The sequence below is a fragment of the Jaculus jaculus genome, chromosome 13 (genome assembly GCF_020740685.1).
Source record: "Jaculus jaculus isolate mJacJac1 chromosome 13, mJacJac1.mat.Y.cur, whole genome shotgun sequence".
Classification (NCBI taxonomy): Eukaryota; Metazoa; Chordata; class Mammalia; order Rodentia; family Dipodidae; genus Jaculus; species Jaculus jaculus.
Genome location: NC_059114.1, coordinates 16015777 through 16037439, shown reverse-complemented (window position 1 = coordinate 16037439; position 21663 = coordinate 16015777). Strand labels below are relative to the sequence as shown.

The following is a 21663-nucleotide window of genomic DNA, read 5'->3' as shown; positions in this document are numbered from 1 at the left end:
ACTCTTATTATCATTCTCTTCTCAGTCTCTCCCCACCTTCTCACAAATATAAATATCTTTCATTGAATGATACAAAGATTAGCACAGCATGACATGTAAATTCGTGAAGTACTCCATATTTTTAAAAATATATGTGTGTATGTGTGTATGTATGTATGTATGTGTGTGTGTGTGTATTATAGATATTTAATTTTAAAAGGTACCCCAAGTCTAAAAGTTCTTTTTTAAAAACATATTGTATTTATTTGTGAGAGAGAATGGGTGTGCCAGGACCTCCAGCCACTGCAAACAAACTCCAGATGCGTGCACCCCCTTGTGTATCTGGCTTCTGTGGGTCCTGGAGACTCAAACTGGAATTCTTTGGCTTTGCAGGCAAGCGCCTTAACAGTTAAGCCATCTTTCCAGCTCCTAAAAGTTCTTAAATAGACCTATACACTAACCCACTCTCTAATCATGTCTAGTATAACAGTTTGTTATTTGCCATTAACAGCTACTTAAGCTAAGTATGTATAAGACTATAGAAAGATCACAAGTTTGGGGGTTATTTTTATTTTGTTTTATTTATTATTATTATTATTATTTTTGGTTTTTCGAGGTAGGGTCTCACTCTGTACCCCAGACTGACCTGGAATTCACTATGTGGTCTCAGGGTGGCCTCAAACTCAGTGATGTTCCTACCTCTACCTCCCGAGGGCTGGGGATTAAAGGTGTGTGCCACTATGCCCGGCTTTTTTTTAAGTATTTTTTTTATTTTTAATTTTATTTATTTATTTATTTGCAAGTAGAGACAGAGAGAATGGGTGCGCCAGGGCCTCTAACCACTGTAAACAAGCTACAGAAGCATGTGCCCCCTTGTGCATCTGGCTTACATAGATACTGGGGAATCAAACCTGGGTCCTTTGGCTTTGCAGGCAAGTGCCTTAACCACTAACCCATCTCTCTAGTCCGCTTAAAAAAAAAATTTTTTTAATTTATTTCCCAGTAAAGAGAGAAAATGAGAGGGCCTGGCATGGTGCCACTTTGTGCATCTGGATTTATGTGGGTATTGGAGAATCAAGCCTGGGTTGTTAGGCTTTGCAGGCAAGCACCTGAATTGGTGAGCCAGCTCTCTACCCCAGATCACAGGTTTTGAACTACACAGACCTTAAGCCAAATTCAGATTTTTCTCACTTGGTTGCCATATGATGTTGAGCAAGTTAACCACATTATTCATATCTGTAACATGGATATAAAATTCTTATACCCACCCAACAGAATGGTTTTAGAGTAGTATACTATGATAGACTTACATATCAGTAGTTGCCGTTGAGTAATGGTCTTGATATAGTATTGTCTATCCTGCCAAACAGCTGGATTTAAAAAAACAAACAAACAGTGAAGTAGATGGTGCTTACTTTTGCACACAAAAAGAAATTTTTAAGAAAGAGACTGGCACATTCATGACCTCACAGTGGTTGCCATTACCCTCACAGAAACCTGCACTGTTCTGAGACCATCAACACTTTGACATGGAGGAGGAGGACAAAGGAATGTGACATCAAAACAGAGGAGGGTCCTCAGTGGAATAAAAGTGGGGGAGGGGACAAAAAAGGATAATGGGGTGGGAATATGACCAAACTATAGCATGCTCATGTATTAAAGTTCTCAATAAAAAATGTACAAAAAGCCAGGTGTGGTGGCACATGCTTTTAATCCCAGCACTTGGGAGGTAGAGGTAGGAGGATCACCTCAAAAAAAGAGAAAAAAACAGCACAAAAAGAGAAAGGGGCTAAGGAGATGGCTTAGAGGTTAAGGCACTTGCCTGCAAAGCCTAAGGACCCAGGTTCGATTCCCCAGGACCCACATAAACCAGATGTACAAGGTGGTACATGCATCTAGAGTTCATCTGAAGTGGCTGGAGGCCCTGACAAACCCAACAACACCCCCTCCCAATAAATAAATAAAAAATAAATTTAAAGAGAGAGAGAAAGTCACCAAGGGATGGGTAAGCACAGAATCCTTCCTCCTGTAAAGCAAAGGTTGCCATCCCCAGGTTTATCAACCACCCACAAGATCATGCACTTAATGTCTACCAATCAACCACCAAGGGAACAAATAATGAGCAGCAACAAAAGGCGACACCTATCCAGAAAGGGACTGTCTCCATGTGTCATCAGCATGGGATCACCACTGAGTCACTCCTGCACTGAAACAAGATGTGTGCTCTGCTAACAAATGCTAAGGCCCTGAAAAATAAGACAATTTGGCAAGAACTATATCTTATTGAAAACACTGAAAGGATAACTCAAAAGAAAAAAAAAAGCCCATGTTAGGAGGATTAACAGACAATACAAGTTCTCCTGAGCACTAGTCATAAATACTCAAGTAAGCCCTGAGCACTAGTCATAAATACTCAAGTAAGCCCACCCCCCCCCACACACACACACACCGGCAATCCATTTTTCTAGCCATTGACACGTGGCTGTCTTGGATGAAAGGCGTAGGTGTGCAGATTCCCCTGGGGGTGCGGAGGGGGAAGACATTTAACAAGACGTGATCCAAGAAGACATCAAGCAATAAAACATTGCCAGGGGCCAGGCGTGGTGACACACGCCTTTAATCCCAGCACTTGGGAGGCGGAGGTAGGAGTATTGCCATGAGTCTAAGGACAGCCTGAGACTACATACTGAATTCCAGGTCAGCCTGAGCTAGAGTGAGACCCTACCTCAAAAGAAAAAATAAATAAATAAAAACTTGGCCGGGCATGGTAGCGCACACCTTTAATTCCAGCACTCGGAAAGCAGAGGTAGGAGGATCGCCATGAGTTCAAGGCTAGCCTGAGACTATAGAGTGAGTTCTAGGTCAGTCTGGGCTAAAGTGAGACCCTACCTTAAAAAAAAAAAAGTCCCCACTGACAACAACAGTTAGGAGTTGTCAGGTAAGGTGGACATAACTCCAAAAGGCTTGGCTTCTAGAAGTCTAGAAAAATCAGGCTGGTTAGAACCAGAATCCAGCTCAGCATAAGAAGCACTGGACTCACATAGCAGGCAGGGGGGAGGGGAGCTGGTGTACTCAAGAAGCCCCCTACTGAAAGTTGGAGAGCGGCCCTTAAATAACCATCATAATAAGCAGTTGAACACCCAACTTTCCATGAAGCTGGCAACGAAATAACATAATACTGGGTGCCTGGTGACAGTGGCAGTAACTCTTCACTGAACTGGGTCATGCCCCTGGTTCAAACGCTGCTGCCCATAACAACATGGAGGGATAGAATGGGGGGGGGGGTGCATACAGAAGCTCTGCCTGACCTCAGGGTCAAAGCCAAGGCAAGGCCTAACTTCTCTCAGTGGCCACTCCCACTTCTGTCATTCATAAATTCACCCAGACCCTTCTTAAATTGCATTTCTATATCCTGCCAGGACCACCTCTTGAGATAATGAGTTTCAGAAGATTATTACCTGCTGTGTTAAGCAGTACTTCCTTTCATTGGCTACAACAAGAAACAGAAGAATTAGGGGTGAAAACAGCAGAGAGGCTAATGTGGCTTTCATCAAGGGACAATCTCAGGTTGTTTGGCAAGTGGAAATACTCCACAGCCCGGAATCATAAGGCATTGAAACAACAACCATGAACTTGAAAAACCTGAGTGCTCTGGATCAAAGGAAAGTCACTCCACATGTGTTTATGAAAAACGGGACGGGACAAAGGCATAATTTATGTTAGACACCTAGTCAGAAAGCGGCTCAAATGGCATGGGGCTTAGCAAGGTTCTCACTCACAAAACCCTGTGCTGACGGCTGCAAACGTACAAGGAAACCCACAGACATCTGCAAGGAGACACTGACAATAACACCATCTCTCTCTTCTCTGTGCAGTCAGGAGCCACCAGGGTAGGACATGAACAGCATGAGGACCAGAGCCCCAGCTAAGATCTACAAGTAGCCAGGCCTGGACTAAACCATCAATACCAGCACCTTAATTGCAATGTGGTACCCTGGATTCATTTTTGGGACAGAAGAGAGACCTAAACTAGAAAACTGGCAAAATCTCAGACAAGTCGGAAGTTTCGTTGATAGTAATGTAAAACCTACTTGTCTTAGGTTTGATAAACAAGACACTTAGTTGTGCAAACCAGAGGTGTTAACATCAGTGAAGGGCACATGTTGACACCTGCACAATCTTTGCAACTTTTCTATAAATCTTAATGGTGCAAAAGAAAAAGCTTATTAAAAGTTTTAAAAATTAAGTAAGTTTATTTTGTGAGTCCTCCAAGCCACTAACCACACTGGGCATTGGCAATCAATAAAAACCACAGAGGTGCCGGACAGGGTGACATACACCTTTAATCCCAGCACTCGGGAGGCAGAGGTAGGAGGATCCCTGTGAGTTCGAGGCCACCCTGAGACTGCAGAGTGAATTCCAGGTCAGCCTGGGCTAGACTGAGACCCTACCTTGAAAAACCAAAAAAATAAAAATCAAGGTTTTTAAGAAATGGGATTCAACTTGGTGAGTAGAATCTCCTGACCTACTGGAGGATGGAATCAGGGACACTGAGCAGATATCTACAAATAGCATGCTGAATCAAATGCAAAGACTGTGTCCAAGTTGATAGGGACCCATCACAAAGTCATCTCATTTCCAAGAGGATGACAACCTTCAAAATGATGGATCTTGGGCTAGAGAGATGGCTTAGCAGTTAAGGTACTTGCTTGTAAAGCCCAAAGGCCCAGGTTTGATTCCCCAGGACCCACACAAGCCAGATGTACAAGGTGGCACATGAGCCTGGAGTCTGTTTGCAGTAGCAGGAGAGGGTTTGGTGGCACATACCTTTCATTCTAGCACTTAGGAGGCAGAGCTCCGTGGGAGGATCGTCAAAGAGTTCAAGGCCACCATCTTGAGACTACATAGTGAATTCCAGGTCAGCCTGGGCTACAGTGAGACTCTACCTCAAAAAACCAAAAAAATAAGTAAATAAAATGCTTGGGGGCTAGAGAGATGGCTTAGCGGTTAAGGTACTTGTTTGCAAAGCCAAAGAACCCAGGTGCGATTTCCAAGGAACCATGTAAGCTAGATGCACAAGGGGGCGCATGCATCTGGAGTTCGTCTACAGTGGCTGGAAGCCCTGGCGTGCCCATTCTCTCTGTCTCTCTCCCCCTGCCTATTTCTCTCCCTCTCTCTCTCAAATAAATAAATTAAATTTTAAAAATGCTTGAGAAAAAAAACCGCATCTATACTGAACAAGTACAGATACTTGTTCATGTCATTATTCCCTAGACAATAGAACTATTTGTAGAACATTTACCTCCAATTAGCATGTAAATTATCTAGAAACACTTTAAAGTATACATGAGGTTGTATATAGATTATATGCAAAGTATATGCCACTTTACATAAACAGAAACTTAAACTTCCTCAGCTTTCTTTGGGGGGGGGCGGATGCCCTAAAACCAATGTCCCTAGGATATGCTAACAGCAAGCTCTAATATAATAAAACAATATCAAAGTTTACTGAAACAGGGCTAAAGAAACGGCTCAGCAGTTTAAAGTGCCTTCTTGCAAAGCCTGATGGCCTAGGTTCAATTCCCCAGGACCCACATAAAGCTAGAAACACAAAGTGACACACACATCTGTAGTTTATTTGCATTGGCAGGAGGCCCAGCATGCCCATTCAATTTCTCTCTCCACCTCTCTCAAATAAATAAGTATTTTTCAAAACGTTCACTAAAACACAAGATATAGTTAACCACCATTGCCTGACTTACTTACCAAGTGGAAATGTATTACCTAAGTGGAAATGTATTGTTTACTCACGCATAAAAACATGAATGTTGAAGAAGTAAGACAAACAGGCAAAAAAAAAAAAAAAAAAAAGATTAAGTACTTCTCGGGCATCTAAAGGATATTTTATCTGATCTTTTTGAAAGTATGACAGAAAGAATGCAATGAAAATATATTACCAATTGAAAAGTCTGAACCTGAGAAATTTGGAGCTCTTGTCTAAACACTCAAAAAGCCAACCAATGTCTGGAGAAATGATTTAACAGTTAAGGTGCTCGCCTGCAAAGCCAAAGGACCCAGGTTCGAGTCCCCAGGATCCACATAAGCCAGATACACAAGGTGGCACATGTGTCAGGAGTTCATTTACAGTGGCTAGAGGCCCTGGTGTGCCCATTCTCTCCCTCTCCTCCCACCCTGCTCCCTTTCTCAAATAAATAAATAAAAATAATTTTTTTTGGAAAATTATTAAAAAAAAAAAAAAAGCAAACCAGAGTTCTGTCTCTTTTCCAAAGACCATGTGTTGAAAGCGTGGTCACTAGACTATGGCACTACTGGGAACAGGTAGAACTTCTAAGAAATAGGGCCAAGGGCTGGAGAGATGATTAGCAGTTAAGATGCTTGCCTGTGATACCTGAGGACCCAGATTCAATCCCCCAGTACCCATGTAAAGCTAGATGTACAAAGTGGCGCATGCGTCTGGGGTTCACTTGCAGTTGGCTAGAGGCCCTGGCAACCCCAGTCTCTCTCGCTCTATGTGCCTCTTTCTCTCTCTCAAATAAATACAGTCCTTTCTTTTTTAAAAGGATGTGGGGCCAAGTATGAGGAAACTAGGTCACTAGGTGGCCTCAAAGGGGATGTTGGGCCAGGTGTAGAGGCACACTCCTTTAATCCCAGCACTTGGGAGGCAGAGGTAGGAGGATCACCATGAGTTCGAGGCCACCCTAAGACTACAGAGTGAATTCCAGGTTAACCTAGGCTTGAGTGAAGCCCTACTTCAAAAAACCAAGAAAAAAAAGGGGGGGTATTGAGACACAAATCCATTCCCGTCTTTTTCCTTACAGCCACCATGAAGTGAGCAGGCCTCCTTGCCACGCGCTCCCACTGTGATGCACAGTGTCGGCACAAGCCCAAAGTAACGGGGGTCAAATGACCCTAAGCTGAAACCATGAACCAAATAAACCTTTCCTCCAGATAAATTGCTTTTCTCTGGCATTTTATCACAGCAAGAGAAAGCTAACGTATAGAATAAAAGGATTTACAGAAATGAAATCTACAGAAATATTTCAGCAGAAGATAATGAAGCCATCAAAATTTCTTTCTACTGATCAAAAGCTGGATCCTGTCCACACTCACACCTTGGCTTATGGCGCAGGAGGCTAATTATAGTCTGGGCGTCCCCTCATCCGAAATGCTTGAAGCTAGAGGTGTTTTGGATTTCGGGATTTTTCTCAAAGTTTGGAATGTTTGCATCTAGATATAATGAGATACCTCGGGAAATGGAGTGAAAGCATAAAACTCATTTGCATCTTGCCTACGCCTACACACATCACCTGAAGATGATTTTATATAATATCTTTAATGCAACCCCTCATGAGGGCAGATGTGGAATTTTCCACTTGGAGGCATCAATGTTGCTACTCAGAAAGTTTCCATTTTAAAGCATTTTGGATTTTTTTTTTTTTTTTTTTTGATTAGGGAGGCTCAACCTGTAATTACAACATGGCTCCAATTAGCAGCTTGGTTTTGACACCTAAAAACAGCTTCCCCACCTCCCGTCATCACCAAGAATAAACACACTCAACCAGACTATAACTGCTTTCCCGCTGGCTTCTAATCCAGGCTGATCATTGGGCTAGGGCATGGGGTCACATTCAATCAACAACATGCTAAAAATATTTTTTTTTTTAAAAAAAAGGTCATTTAAAAAAAAAAACAAAGCAAAAAAATTTTTCATCTAATTCGTGAGAAGAAAAATAAAATGCAAGCTTTTTGGTTTTGCTGATAATAAAGGCCTTTGTTCTTAACAAATTGACTCAAGTTACACTAGCTAATTACACAGGGAGGTGTTGACCAGGCCCACTGTATGAAGGCATTACAGATTTTACAGACTTATGAGCAAAGACACTGCAGGGAGACAAACGAAAGATGCACCACAGCCAGGTGTTGATGGTTCTCTCGCAGGCTTGGCCATTAGCAGCGCAGCCTGGGCGTGTTGCCTCATTTCAGTGTTTGGTGCTCCCTAATCTGTGAATGAAATAAGGAGGGCCAGGTTTCCTCCAGGGAAAGAAACTGTCAAACCAAGGAACAGACTTCGAATTCCACCAACCTGTGCCTCTAATTTCCAAGAAATTTTCTAATGGCCGCATAAACATGGGGTGTGATTAAGTGACCCTCTCCTGTGCAAATGATTTCCAAGCAGAATTATTATTCAAAGACAGCCACGTCATTGCTCCTTTCCACTCCTGGAAATAACTAAAGCTTTGGTTTATGGCATTTGCACCAGCGTCTGTGGACCAGAGAAATTTTGGATTGCCCCGAATACATACATATGTATACACACATCTCCACCCCAAATTTGAGGACCAAGCTCTCCTTACCATTCCGGATGTCATTCCAGTCAATTTTGGAGAAGAAGGTGTGGCAACAGAGGCCCTCGAACTTCAGTCTCTCCTTCTGGCCACACAGCAAACTTTGAATCAGATCACGGAACTCACGGCTAACTTTGGGGTCATCAGGAAACTTCAAAAACCGCTGTTCCAGAAAAAAAATAAAATAATTATTTCCGAGCAACGATTCAATTTATGTTCCAAAGAAGGTATTTCTCATATATGCAAGTTCTTTTCTCATTTTCTTTTCTTTTAAAGAAGAAAGTTTTGTGCCCTCTTAACTTCAGACCAAAGGCATGTTCCTAAAATAAATGGCCTGTTCACATCAATAGGCCGAGTTCCTTTGTAAGGGGTTCAATATTCTTCTTGGCTTGACCTCTGCTCCCTCTCCCGTCGGATCTCGTGTGTTCCCCATCTCTCCCTGTGCTGTCCAGCAGTGAGGAGCTATTTAAAGCTCCCTGGACATGTCACGTTGTTCTCTCTTGGCCCAGAACTGTGCTGATGTTAACCTTCAACTCCGGATGCCGCTGCCTCCACCTGCCCGATGCTGGGATAACAGGCCTGAGGCACCACATCCAGCTTGGGCTTGGGTTCTGCACTGACACAATATACTATTGTTTCTGAGTGGTGATGAAGGGACAGAAGCAGAGGGGGCTCCTGCCTTGCTCATCACTGCCAACCTGCTGCCCAACAGTACCTGGTGCAGTCTGCTCAAGACTAAACTGAATGAGTGAATTAGGGAATGAGTGAAGTCATAGAGGAAATAAATTAGCCCCCAGAGTTACATAAGGGGAAATTTCAATGCAAGAGAAGACTCTGTAACAATGTCTGTATATATATTTAAAAAAAAAAAATGGAAGGCTGGAGAGAGATGGCTTAGCAGTTAAGGCACTTGCTTCTGAGGCCTAGGAACCCAGGTTCAATTCCCTAGTATCCACTTAAGCCATACACAGGGTGGTATATGCATCCAGAGTTCATTTGCAGTGGCTAAGGCCTTGGAACACCCATATTCATTCTCTATCTCTCTGCTTGCAAAGGATTAAATAGTTTTTAAAATTAAAATTAAGCCGGGTATGGTGACACACGCCTTTAATCCCAGCACTCAGGAGGCAAAGGTAGGAGGATTGCTGTGAGTTCAAGGACAGCCTGAGACTACATAGTGAACTTCAGGTCAGCCTGGACTAGAGTAAGACCCTACCTTGAAAAACCAAAAAATAATTAATTAAAAAAACATGGGGCTGGGACTCAGTAGTTAAAAACACTTGCCACTGAAGCATGAGGAACTAGGAGGGGCCAAGACAACACGAGTTCAACTCCTCAGAAACCCATGTAAAACGCTGAGCATGGGTCATGAGCCCTAGGGGAGTAGTGCCTGCTGCTGTCTGGCTAAATGCATATAGTATGCTTACCAAACTGCCCCATAAACACTTCTCTTAATGTTCATAGCCATATATTAATGCTACTCTAACTTTTGGTTAAAGAAGCTTCTCTTAGCCGGGCATGGTAGCATACTCCTTTAGTCCCAGCACTCAGGAGGCAGAGGTAGGAGGATTTCAGTGAGGTCAAGGCCACCCTGAGACTACATAGTTAATTCCAAATCAGCCTGGGCTAGAGTGAGACCCTACCTCAAAAAAAAAAAAAAGAAAAAAAGAAGAAGCTTCTCTTTTCAGGTAGCAATGATGTCCGGGATGACTGGAAAAAGCAACACAGTGCTAAGAAGTGACAGAGGAGTGCTCAGCACTGAGACATCTCTATCACATCTTCCAAGGCTTAGTGTCCATTGCGGAAGGGGTGGCAGAAAGAATGTAAAAGTCAGAAAAGAGTAAGACTTTCTGACACAATTTGGCCTCAATATCCATGACTTCACAGCGCCTGGCACTACCTACACAAAACCTTCATAATAGGACAAGATGGTGACATAAATAAAACAGGGGCTGGAGAGATGGCTTGGGATTAAGGCACTTGCCTACAAAGCCAAAGGACCCAGGTTTGATTCCTTAGGACCCACATAAGCCAGATGCTCAAGGGAGCACATACATCTGAAGTTCATTTTCAGTGGCTGGAGGCCCTGGCACACCCATTCTCTCTCTACCTCTCTTCCCCTGCCTATTTCTCTCTCTCTCTCTCAAATAAAGAAAAATAAATAAAGAGAGAGACTAGTTGTGAGTGAGAAGAGATGTGGTGGAGGGTGAATTTGTAAGGGGGAAAGTAGGGGTGAAGAGGGAATTTATCATGGTTTATTGTCTATAATTACGTAACCTGTCAATAAAAAAGTTAAAGAAAAAGAAAACAAGCAAACGAACAAAAAAAAAAAAAAAAAAAAAAACTTGGGCCGGAGAGATGGGTTAGCAGTTCAAGTGGTTGCCTGCAAAGCCTAGAGATCCAGGTTCAATTCCCCAGTGCCCATATAAACCAGAGGCACAAGGAAACACATGTGACTATAGTTTGTTTGCAGTGGCTGGAGCCCCTGGCATACCCATTCTCCCTCTCTATCTCTCTCTTTTCCTCTAATAAATTAAATGAAAAAAAGATTTTTTAAAAACCTGGAGGCTAGAGAAATGGCTTGGCAGTTAAGGCATTTGCCTGCAAAGCCAAAGGGTCAAGGTTCAATTCCCCAGTACCCATGTAAGCCAGAAGCACAAGGTGGTACAGGCATCTGGCTGAAGGCCCTGGCACACCCATATTCATATTCATTCTCTCTCTCTCTCTCTCCCTCTACACACACACAGTCTCTCTCTGAATGCAAAAAAAAAAAACCACCTAGAGCCGGGCGTGGTGGCGCATGTCTTTAGTCCCAGCACATGGGAGGCAGAGGGAGGAGGACTGCAGTGAGGTTGAGACCCTAAAACTACATAGTGAATTCCAGGTCAGCCTGAATCAAAGTGAGACCCTACCTCAAAAGGCAAAACAAAAACAAACAAAAAACCCACCTGGGCATGGACACCCACATATGTAAGCTCAGTGAGGGGCAAGGGAAGGAATCAAAGAATCACTGGGGCTTGCTGGCCAAAAAATAGCACCTCCAGGTTGAGAGAGAGCCCATCTCAAGGAAGTACACAGATGAGCAAGAGAAAAAGCCCCCGAAGCTCTCCTCTGGCCTCCAAATGCACACACATGTGCGTACGCCACACATAATACAGCACACCACACACACTTACAAAAATATATGCATGAACCATTCCAGGAAGATGAAAACTGGGTAAGATAAAAAAAAAAAAACTTAGGAAAGAGTTCTTTCTTCTTTTGGTTGAAACTAAAAGACATATGTTTATCATATCTTTAAGAAAGTGCATTTAAGGGAGCTGGAGCAATGGCTTAGAAGTTAAGCGCTTGCCTGTGAAGCCTAAGGACCCCGGTTCAAGGCTCGATTCCCCAGGACCCACATTAGCCAGATGCACAAGGGGGCGCATGCATCTGGAGCTCATTCGCAGTGGCTAGGGGCCCTGGCACACCCACATTCTCTCTCTCCCTCTCTTTGTCTCTTTCTCTGTCTGTTGCTCTCAAATAAATAAATTAATAATAATAATAATAATAATAATAATAATAATAATAATAATAAAAGAAAATGTGTTTAGGGGCTAGAGAAATATCTCAGAATATCTCAGTAGTAAGGTGTTTGCCTTTGAAGCATGAGGGCTTGAGTTCTATCCCCACAAAAAAAAGGCCAGGAATGGTGGCACGTGCCTGTAATCCAAGTGCTGCGGAGATGGAGACAGAAAGGTCCCTGGAGCTCATTGGTTAGTCAGTCTATCCTAATTGGTGAGCTCAGGCCAATGAGGTGTGGTTGTCACCTGGCCTCTACACATCTCTAGGTGCCACTACTCACAAGTTATGCACCCACACACATGAACACACTCATGCACAGCACACACATACATGATGAAAAATACATATATAAATGGCCAGGCAGGTGGTGTTCGCCTTTGATGCCACCACTCGTGAGGCAGAGGTAGTAGATCACTGTGATTTTGAGGGGAGTCTGAGACTACATAGTGAATTCCAGCTCAGCCCTACCTCAGGAGAAAAAAAGGAAAAGAAACAGACTTAATAGAGTACAAACTATACTTACATGAAAATAGTTTTACTTTGTATATATTACTACAATTCTAATATACTTCATATTTTATTTTATTATAGATTGATAGCTGGCACTAAGAGGCAGTATATACAGTGTGAAATCAAGAGTATGGAGTTCAGAGCAAGACTATATTTGTGTGTGTGGAGGTGGTGTATGTGTAATACATGTGTTGTGTGTGCACATGTGTGGCATATGCAGATGCATGACCTCATGCATATGCATGAGGTGACCAGAGAGGAAGACATCAGTTGTTCTCCTCATTCACCATGACATTGTATCTTCCCGACACAGTCTCTCAGTGAACCTGAATCTCAATTTCTCAATTAGACTGACTGACTAGGGAGCTCAGAGATCCTTGTGTCTCTACCCCACTCAGCACTGGAGTTACAGGCATGTGCAACTATACCTGACTCTATTTTTTTTAAATATTTATTTATTTAAGAGAGAAAAGAGGGAGGGAGAAAATGAGCACGTCAGCACATCCAGCCACTGCACACAAACTCCAGATGCATGTGCCATGTGCATCTGGCTTACGTGGGTCCTGGGGAATTGAACCTGGGTCCTTCAGCTCTGCAGACAAGTGTTTTAACTGCTAAGCCATCTCTCCAGCCCTATGCCTGGCTTTCTACACAAGTGCTAAGGATTTAACTCAGGTCCTCATGAGAGTGTAGCAAGCACACTTAACCACTGAGCCATCTTCCTAGCCCACCTGCATTTTTTTTTTAATTTTATTTATTGATTTATTTTGAAAGCGAGAGAAAGAGGCAGATAGAGAGAATGGGTGCATCAGGGCCTCTAGGCACTGCAAATGAACTTCAGAGGCATGTGCCCTCTTGTGCAATTGGTTTATGTGGGTACTGGGGAAATCGAATCTGGGTCCTTAGGCTTCCTAGGCAAATGCCTAACCTGCTAAGCCATCTCTCCAGCCTACCCCCCCCCCGCCGCCATACACACACCTGTAATACTTTGATTTAAGCATTTAACCTCTCATATGCTTTGGTTTCTCCACCTGTGGAAACAAAACTGCCTACATCTCAGCGTTGTTTTAGGATGAACTGAGGTAGTAGCAAGCACTAGTTCATCAGTTCTAACATGAACACTGAGGCACATTTAACATAGGAAAAAATCAAGACGCATGTTACAATCAGTAAAACATCCCATCAGGAGCTGAAGAGATGGCTCCGTGGTTAAGGTACTTGCCTGAAAAGCTGAAGGACCCTAGCTTGATTCCCCACTACCCACAAAGCCAGATGCACAAAGGGGTGCATACATGTAGAGTTTGTTGGCAATGGCTGGAGGCCCTGGCGCACCCATTCTCTCACTTTCTCTCTCTTTCCTTCTCTCTCAAATAAATAAAAAGGGCAAGAGGGATGGTTTAGTGATTAAGGCGCTTGACTGCAAAGCCAAAGGTCCCAGGTTCAATTCCCCATGACCCATGGTGGAACATGCATCTGGAATTCATTTGCAGTGGCTAAAGGCCCTTAACACACCCATCCTCTCTCAATCTCTCTCTCTCTCAAAAATAAATATATTATTTTAAAAAAAACATTTTTTTTAAAGAAATCACATGAAAATGGCAGCAGTTTTCATTTTTAGTGCTATAATGCCATAGCCTTCCCTTACTGACAGCTGAGATCCAACGGCCCTATAGTGAAAAAAAGTGTTTAGCATAGCTTTTGACACAAAGAGAGGACTATACTGGCTTCCATGTACAAATTCATCTGCACAATTTATAAAATGGCATTTCTCAATATTGTTTCAACTGCTCATGACCCTTTACCTGGAAATTCATGATGTTATTGAAGGTCCGGGCGGAAGTCCCCTCCGTGAATGGGGTTCTCCCATAAACCATCTCGTAAGCAACCACCCCCACCGACCACCAGTCACAGTCTAGACTGTAGGAGCCTCTTCCGTCCCCATTCATCACAGTAAGCACCTCAGGGGCCATGTAATCTGGGGTCCCGATCGGGAGCTTGGCATCCACCTAGAAACACATAAATGAAACAGACACAGTGAGCTCTCGATGACCTACAAGTGGAGAGCCGGCAGCCACGTCAGACCTGAGCTGACGTGCCACTGATCACTGTTCTCCTAGGCACTTAAACCTTCAGTCAAGTGGCACAGTGTCAGGGAGTGTAGATGTTGTGCTTAAAAGGAAAAGAAAAGATCATAATGCAATGAGACAAGCTGGTAAGACTCGGTGATGGTGCAGTGATAGCTGGAACGGCACAGGTGTTTCCTAGTACTTCTCTGCAGTGCTGGGGATTGAACTGGGGGCCTTCCACATGCTAGGCAACTGTGTTCCAACCCTGCACTACAGTCCTTGTTCAAGAGGACTTCATTTGTTTGCTTGTTTGTTCCTTTGTGTGTATATGTGCATGTATGGATGCACCAGGGTCTCTTGCCACTGCAAACAAATGCCAGATAAATTTGTACCACTTTGTGCATCTGGCTTTACGTGGATACTGGGGAACAGAACCCTAAGCTAGCAGGCTTTGAAAGCAAGCAACTTCATATGACGAGCCATCTCTGCAGCCCAAAAGAACTTCTTTTACTTAAAAACAAAAGGGGGACCGGGTGTGGTAGCACACGCCTTTAATCCTAGCACTTGGGAGGCAGAGGTAGGAGGATTGCCGTGAGTTCGAGGCACCCTGAGACTCCATAGTGAATTCCAGGTCAGCCTGGGCTATAGTGAGACCCGACCTCAAAACAAACAAACATAGCAAAATGATAACAAGCGCAACAGTGTATCTATGATTAACATACCACTGCTGAAAAACTGGCGTCTAGCTAACGTACCATAGCACAAAGGCACGTCGCATCCACGCTCCACCCTCAGCCCACCAGCAAGGTAAATAACCTGCAGCCGGGCTGGGTGGTACTGAGTGCATCTTCCTCACTCCCAACTCTTGCCCTGATGGTCCCCCCTCCCCCGTACTGTTCAGGAATCCGGGGCTCCCTGATCCAATAGAGACAAACACTGCCCTTGGCAAAGACAGATCAAGACGCTGTAGGAAGTCTTTCAATAAAGCTCAGGGCATCCCTTTACAAGGACTGTCCTCTTCTAAGAATCTGTCCTTCTGACTGTTTTAGTGTTTGGATGCCCTTATTTCCTGAAGGGTTTCCTGCCCTTCACTCCTACCCCTTGCCAGGGAGCCCAACAAGAAAACCCTTTGATCTTCAAAACCGCCCTGCAGCTTTGCTGAGCCTTGAAATGCAAGGTCAGAGGACAGTGGTGCACCATTCCTACCCAACAAAGCCGAGGCCTGGCTGGAGACAGGCACTGCGCAGCTCGCTTGTCCTGTCACGCTGCAGTGGCCCTTCTCTCGGGTCAGCAGGTCCGTGATGCAGAACCCTCTCCTCACAAAAGGATGGAAAGTACCCCTGAGAAAGGGAGCACAGGGACCTGAGGGCAGGTAGTCCACCCTTTGAGTGGACTTCCCAAAAGTCAGTTTGGACTGGAGAGACGGCTTAGCAGTTAAGGTACTTGCCTGCAAAGTAAGGGCCTGAGTTCGATCTCTCCCCAGATCCGGCATAAGCCAGATGCACAAAGGTGAGGCAAGCACAAGGTCACACATGCCCACTAGGTGGTACAAGCAGCTGGAGTTCGACTGCAATGGCTGAAGCCCTGGTACATCAATTCTCTCTCTCTCTCTCTCTAAAATAAAAATAAAATAATTTTTTTTTGTTTTTTTCAAGGTAGGGTCTCACTAGCTCAGGCTGACCTGGAATTCACTACGTTGTCTCAGGATGGCCTCGAACTCATGGCAATCCTCCTACCTACCTCTGCCTCCCAAGTGCTGGGATTAAAGGTGTGCACCACCACGCCCAGCTCAAATAAGTAAGTTTTTTCAAGGCCAATCTCTTGGGTTTGCCTTAAAAAAAAAACAAACAAAAAAAAAAAACCTCTATTTGCTTTGCTTTAACTGGGCATTGAGAGAAAAGGGGGTGTTTAAAGAAGATACTGTATGTGGCACATGGGAGGCTGAGGTAGGAGGGTCACTTTAAGTTCCAGGCAGTCTGAGACTACATAGTGAATTCCAGGTGAATCTGGGCTAGAGTTAGACCCAACCTTGAAAATCAAAAAAAAAAACCTATTGTTGGATCAGGAGAGATGGCTCAACACTTAGGACATTTGCCTGAAAAGCCTAACAACCTGGGTTCAATCCACTAGCGCCCACATAAAGCCAGATATACAAGGTGGTGTATGCATCTGGAGTTCGTTTGCAGTGGTTGGAGGCCCTGGTGTGCCCATTCTCTTTCTTTCTCTTTTCTCTCTCTCTGCTTGCAAATAAATAAAAATTTAAAAAGGGAGGGAGAGAGAGAGAGCAAGCGCGTGGGTATGGTGTTACATAATTTTATCTCAGCGCTCAGGAGACAGAGGTAAGAGGATGACCATGAGTTCCAGGCCACCCTGAGACTACATAGTGAATTCCAGGTCAGCCTGGGCTAGAGTGAGACCATACCTCAAAAAAAAAAAAAAAAAGAAAAGAAAAGAATTCACATGATGTTGTTCCTGTCATGGAAAAGAAATCAGATCTTTTCATCCTACATAAATCCAAATAGGACTGTTGCCTCTGGGTTTCCAACTGCTTCGAGGATAATTACCACGTGCATAGAATACACTAATTTACGTTCCATTTACAACTGGCTGCGTGAGCGCCAAAAGAGACAAGTTGGAATTGCTCTTGGTCTGTCATTTTCAGAGATTTGAACAAGGTGAAGTGGGAGGCCTAAGCCACAGGGCAGGTCTTAAGGGCACTAGGCATGGGCGCCTGCTGACTAAAAAAAAAAAAAAAAAAAAAAAGAGCAGGAGCCAGGCATGGTGGTGCACGCCTTTAATCCCAGCACTCGGGAGGCAGAGGTAGGAGGATTGCCATGAGTTCAAGGCCACCCTGAGATGACAGAGTTAATTCCAGGTCAGCCTGGACCAGAGTGAGACCCTACCTCGAAAAACCAAAAAAAAAAAAAAAAAAGAACAGAAATACAGAGGTGTACAAAGGCGTATCCTGAGTGACCGCGGGCACTAGAAAATCTCAACTTACCTACAAGTCACAAACATCCAGCATGTGACACACTACGTGGGAGGGGTAGGGAAAAGGATGGATGGACTTGGGGGTGGCACACAGTACGTTCAGATTATATTTTCATGATAAAGTTTACGTACAGAATCTAATTTAGGCCTAAAAACATCCTATCCAAAAGAAACACGTTTAGCCCTCCACAAGTAATCAAAACTATGAAACAAGGTATTTCTAATCTTATAGACACACTTGGTCCGTATTGCAAATTATCCCTCTTGTGTAACAAAAGGGACTTTTAGGTTTAAAACAATGCTGAAGGGCTGGAGGGATGGCTTAGCGGCTAAGACGTTTGCCTGCAAAGCCAAAGGACCCAGGTTCTATTCCCCAGTACAAATGTTAGCCAGATGCACAAGGTGGCAAATGCGTCTGGAGTTCATTTTCAGTGGCTGGAGGCTCTGGCATGCCCATTCTCTCTCTTCCTCTTTCTCTCTGTCAAATAAATAAATAAAATTAAAAAAACAATGCTGAAGCCGGGCATGGTGGCACAAGCCTTTAGTCCCAGCACTCAGGAGGTAGGAGGATCACCATGAGTTTGAGGTCACCCTGAGACTACATAGTGAACTCCAGGTCAGCCTAGGCTAGAGCGAGACCCTACCTCAGATAAACAAAATAAAAAAAAATAACAAAAAAAAAAGCTGAAAATTTCTTCTTACCTACCTATACATTCTGGCTCTAACAGCACAGGGAGAAGAGAGATGCCACATTCTCAAGTGTGTGTAATGAGGGGCAACCTCCTTTACCATCAGAATCAGAGGCTACTCTCTGAGCCTCAAATCAACCTGAGTGGCTCCAGCCTTGAGTGACAGGTGTTACAATTAGAACTGAAAGTGGGCAGTTTGAAGCACTGGGAGATGGAGACTTGAAATGAACAGGAGCCCTGTCTCACCATGAAGAGCTCTACAGAGGGAGAGAGGGAAGGAGGTAAGGAGAGAAGGAAGGGAGGGAGGGAGGGAGGGAGAGAAGGAAGGAAGGAAGGAGAGAAGGAAGGAAGTAAGGAAGTAAGGAAGGAAGGAAGGGGGAGGGAGGGAGGGGGAGGGAGGGGGGAAGGAGGGAAAGGGGGAGGGAGGGGGGAAGGAGGGAAAGGGGGAGGGAGGGAGGGAGGAAGGGGGAGGGAGGAAGGGGGAAGGGGGAAGGAGGAAGGGGGAGGGGGGAAGGGGGAGGGGGGAGGAAGGGGGGAGGGAAGAAGGGAGAGAAGGAGGGACTCAGGACGTGGAGATAGCACTTTACCCTCAACTCTCATTTATTCACCAAGTTCACCAAGCAGGGAGGATCTTTTTTTTAGCGTTTCATTTTTTTTTTCTTGTTCCTTTTTTAAAAGTATTTTATTTTTATTTATTTATTTGAGAGTGACAGAGAAAGAGGCAGAGAGAGAGAGAGAGAGATTGAGAATGGGCACGCCAGGGCTTCCAGCCATTGCAAACGAACTCCAGACGCATGCACCCCCTTGTGCATCTGGCTAACGTGGGTCCTGGGGAGCCAAGCTTCAAACCGGGGTCCTCAGGCTTCACAGGCAAGTGCTTAACCGCTAAGCCATCTCTCCAGCCCTTTCCTGCTCTTTTTTATTGATGAGTGCGGGGGCAGGGGGAAAGTTGGCATATCAGGGCCTCCAGCCACTGCAATCAAACTCCAGATGCAAGTGCCACCTTGTACACATGCAAACTTGTGCACATGCGTCAACTTTGTGTGTGTGGCTTATGTGGGATCTGGAGAGTCAAACATGGGTCCTTAGGCTTCGCAGACAAGTGTCTTAACCACTAAGCCATCTCTCCAGCCTGGGACTGCACATTTTAATCGACATTCCTGAGTAGGTTTTCTTACTGCAAACACATGTCACTTGGCTCTGATTATTTAGCTTCCTGACGCTTCTCATTCTACTGTGGTGTTTCGCTCTACTCCACCTCTCCCACTTCAGGAGACATTGATGGTTGTCATACTGGGTAGGGAGGGAGAAACTAGTGAGTAGAGGTCAAGGATAAGGCTACACATCTTGCTGGGGGTGGTGTGCACACCTTTAATTCCAGCACTTGGGAGGCAGAGATAAGAAGATCACTGAGAGTTTGAGGCCAGCCTGGGACTCCAGACTGAGTTCCAGGTTAAGCTGGGCTAGAAGGAGACCCTATCTTAAACAAGAAGAAGAAGGAGAAGAAGAAAGAGCTACGCGCCCTGTAGCTCACAGGACAGACAAAGGAGCTGCGCTGTAGTGCTGAGCGGCACCTCTGCTGCAGGTCATTTCTAAATGCATCTGTCTATTTGTGTCACTTTGAATTCTAGGGAATAAAGTTTTGGGCAGTTTAATTTTTCCTTGTGTTCTATTTCACTAAATGTAGTATCTGAGCTTCACTTATGTTTCTGAATTTACAGAACTTAGAGGCCAGGGGACGATATGACTCGAACCCAAAGCCTCGCCCACACTAAGCACATATTCTACCATTGAAGTATACCCCCAGCCTTCCATATAAATAAGGAAGTATGTGTGCCAAAGCACACAGGTGGAGGTACGAAGACAACCTTGGGGTGTCAGTACTCTATCTTCTTTGAGACAAGGTCTCTGTTGTTATTGCTGCTTTGCAAGTGGGAACACCAGTCTAGCTGGCCTGCAAGCTTCTGCATTCTCTTGGCTCAACCTCCGCTGTTATGTGCATTGGGATTATACATGCAGGTGCTCTTTTGCAGACTTTTTGTTGTTGTTGTTTGTTTTGATATTTCGAGGTAGGGTCTCACACTAGCCCAGGCTGACCTGGAATTTCACTACGTAGTCTCAGGGTGACCTCAAACTCACAGCAATCCTCCTACCCCTGCTTCCTAAATTCTGGGATTAAAGGCGTACATCACCACACCCGGCTCTTGCAGGCTGTTTTACATGCCCGCTGGGAAAGTGAACCTGGATTGGAAGGCTTGGGGAACAACAGCCCCCAGACCCAAATTTTTACAACACAAGACATTTAGAACATAAAATGATTTGACCCTATATATATTTTTTAGATGTGTTTGCAAGGTGTGATGAGAGAGAGAGCGCACACACTGGGGCCTCTTGCACCTAATGAACTCCAGATGCAGGCATCACTTTGTGCATCTGGCTTAACATGGGTCCTGAGGAACTGAACATGGATCAGCAGCCTTTGCAAGCAAGAACTTTTCACTGCTAAGCCATTTCCCCCACCCATTGATTCTAATATCATTTCTTTGAGAGAGGGACAAAGGGAGAGAGGGAGAAGAAAAGACAGAGAGAATAGGCACACCAGGGCCTCTAGGCACTACAAACGAACTCCACATTATGCATCGCCTTGTGCATCTGGCTTATGTGGGTACTGGGGAACTGAACCTGGGACCTTAACCTTCACAGGCAAGCACCTTAACTGCTAAGCCATCTTTCCAGCCCCAATTCCATAACTCTCAATCTGATGACTGTGTGAACAGATGATAAGAACATAGCCTGCACAGCAGCTGTCAATACTTGCACAAGACCTGCACCATACCAGGCCCACCAATATGTTGTCATGGATGATGGGAAAGTGGGGGAAACAAGAGCACTGGGTGTGGTGGTACACAGCTTTAGTCCCAGAAGTAGAGATGTCCGAGAACTGCCACGAGTTCAAGGACAATCTGGGACTACAGAGGTCAGCCTGAGCAAGAGGGAGACGCTGCCTCAAAAAAAAAAAAGGAAGAGAGAGGAGAGACAGCAAAATAGAAGATGAACTAGTTGGAAAGAAAGGGTTCAATGGAAAGGGGATGGGGAAGGAGACATAAAAAGTAATGGGAGGGGGTTATGATCAAAATACAGTGAGTAGGGGCTGAAGAGATGGCTCAGTGGTTAAGGCACTTACCTGTGAAGCCCAAAGACCCAGGTTAGACTCCCCAGAACCCAGTAAGCCAGGCACACAAGGTCACGCGTGCGCAGAAGGGAGTGCCTGCGTCTGGAGCTTGACTGCAGTAGGTAGAGGCCCTGACATGCCCATTCTCTCTTTCTCACTCACTCACTTTCTCTCATAAACAAAAAAAATACATTGTATACATATATGAAAATTTTCAATTAAAAATTTTAAATATAGGGCAGGAGAGATGGCTTAGCAGTCAAGACACTTGCCTGTGAAGCCTAAGGACTCATGTTCAACTCTCCAGGTCCCACACAAGCCAGACA

General features: G+C 44.6%; 1 protein-coding gene across 8 annotated transcripts in view; it reads right to left on the bottom strand.

Moving 5' to 3' along the window:
• The window catches only part of Cit (citron rho-interacting serine/threonine kinase), a 226811-nt gene that overhangs the window by 160522 nt on the left and 44626 nt on the right, over positions 1-21663 (bottom strand). For all 8 annotated transcript variants that reach the window (XM_045132089.1, XM_045132091.1, XM_045132093.1 and 5 more), the window contains 2 exons: positions 14222-14425; positions 8355-8508 (listed from right to left, as the gene is read on the bottom strand). In XM_045132089.1, the coding sequence (XP_044988024.1) occupies positions 8355-8508; positions 14222-14425 (358 nt within the window). The remainder of the gene's footprint in view (positions 1-8354; positions 8509-14221; positions 14426-21663) is intronic.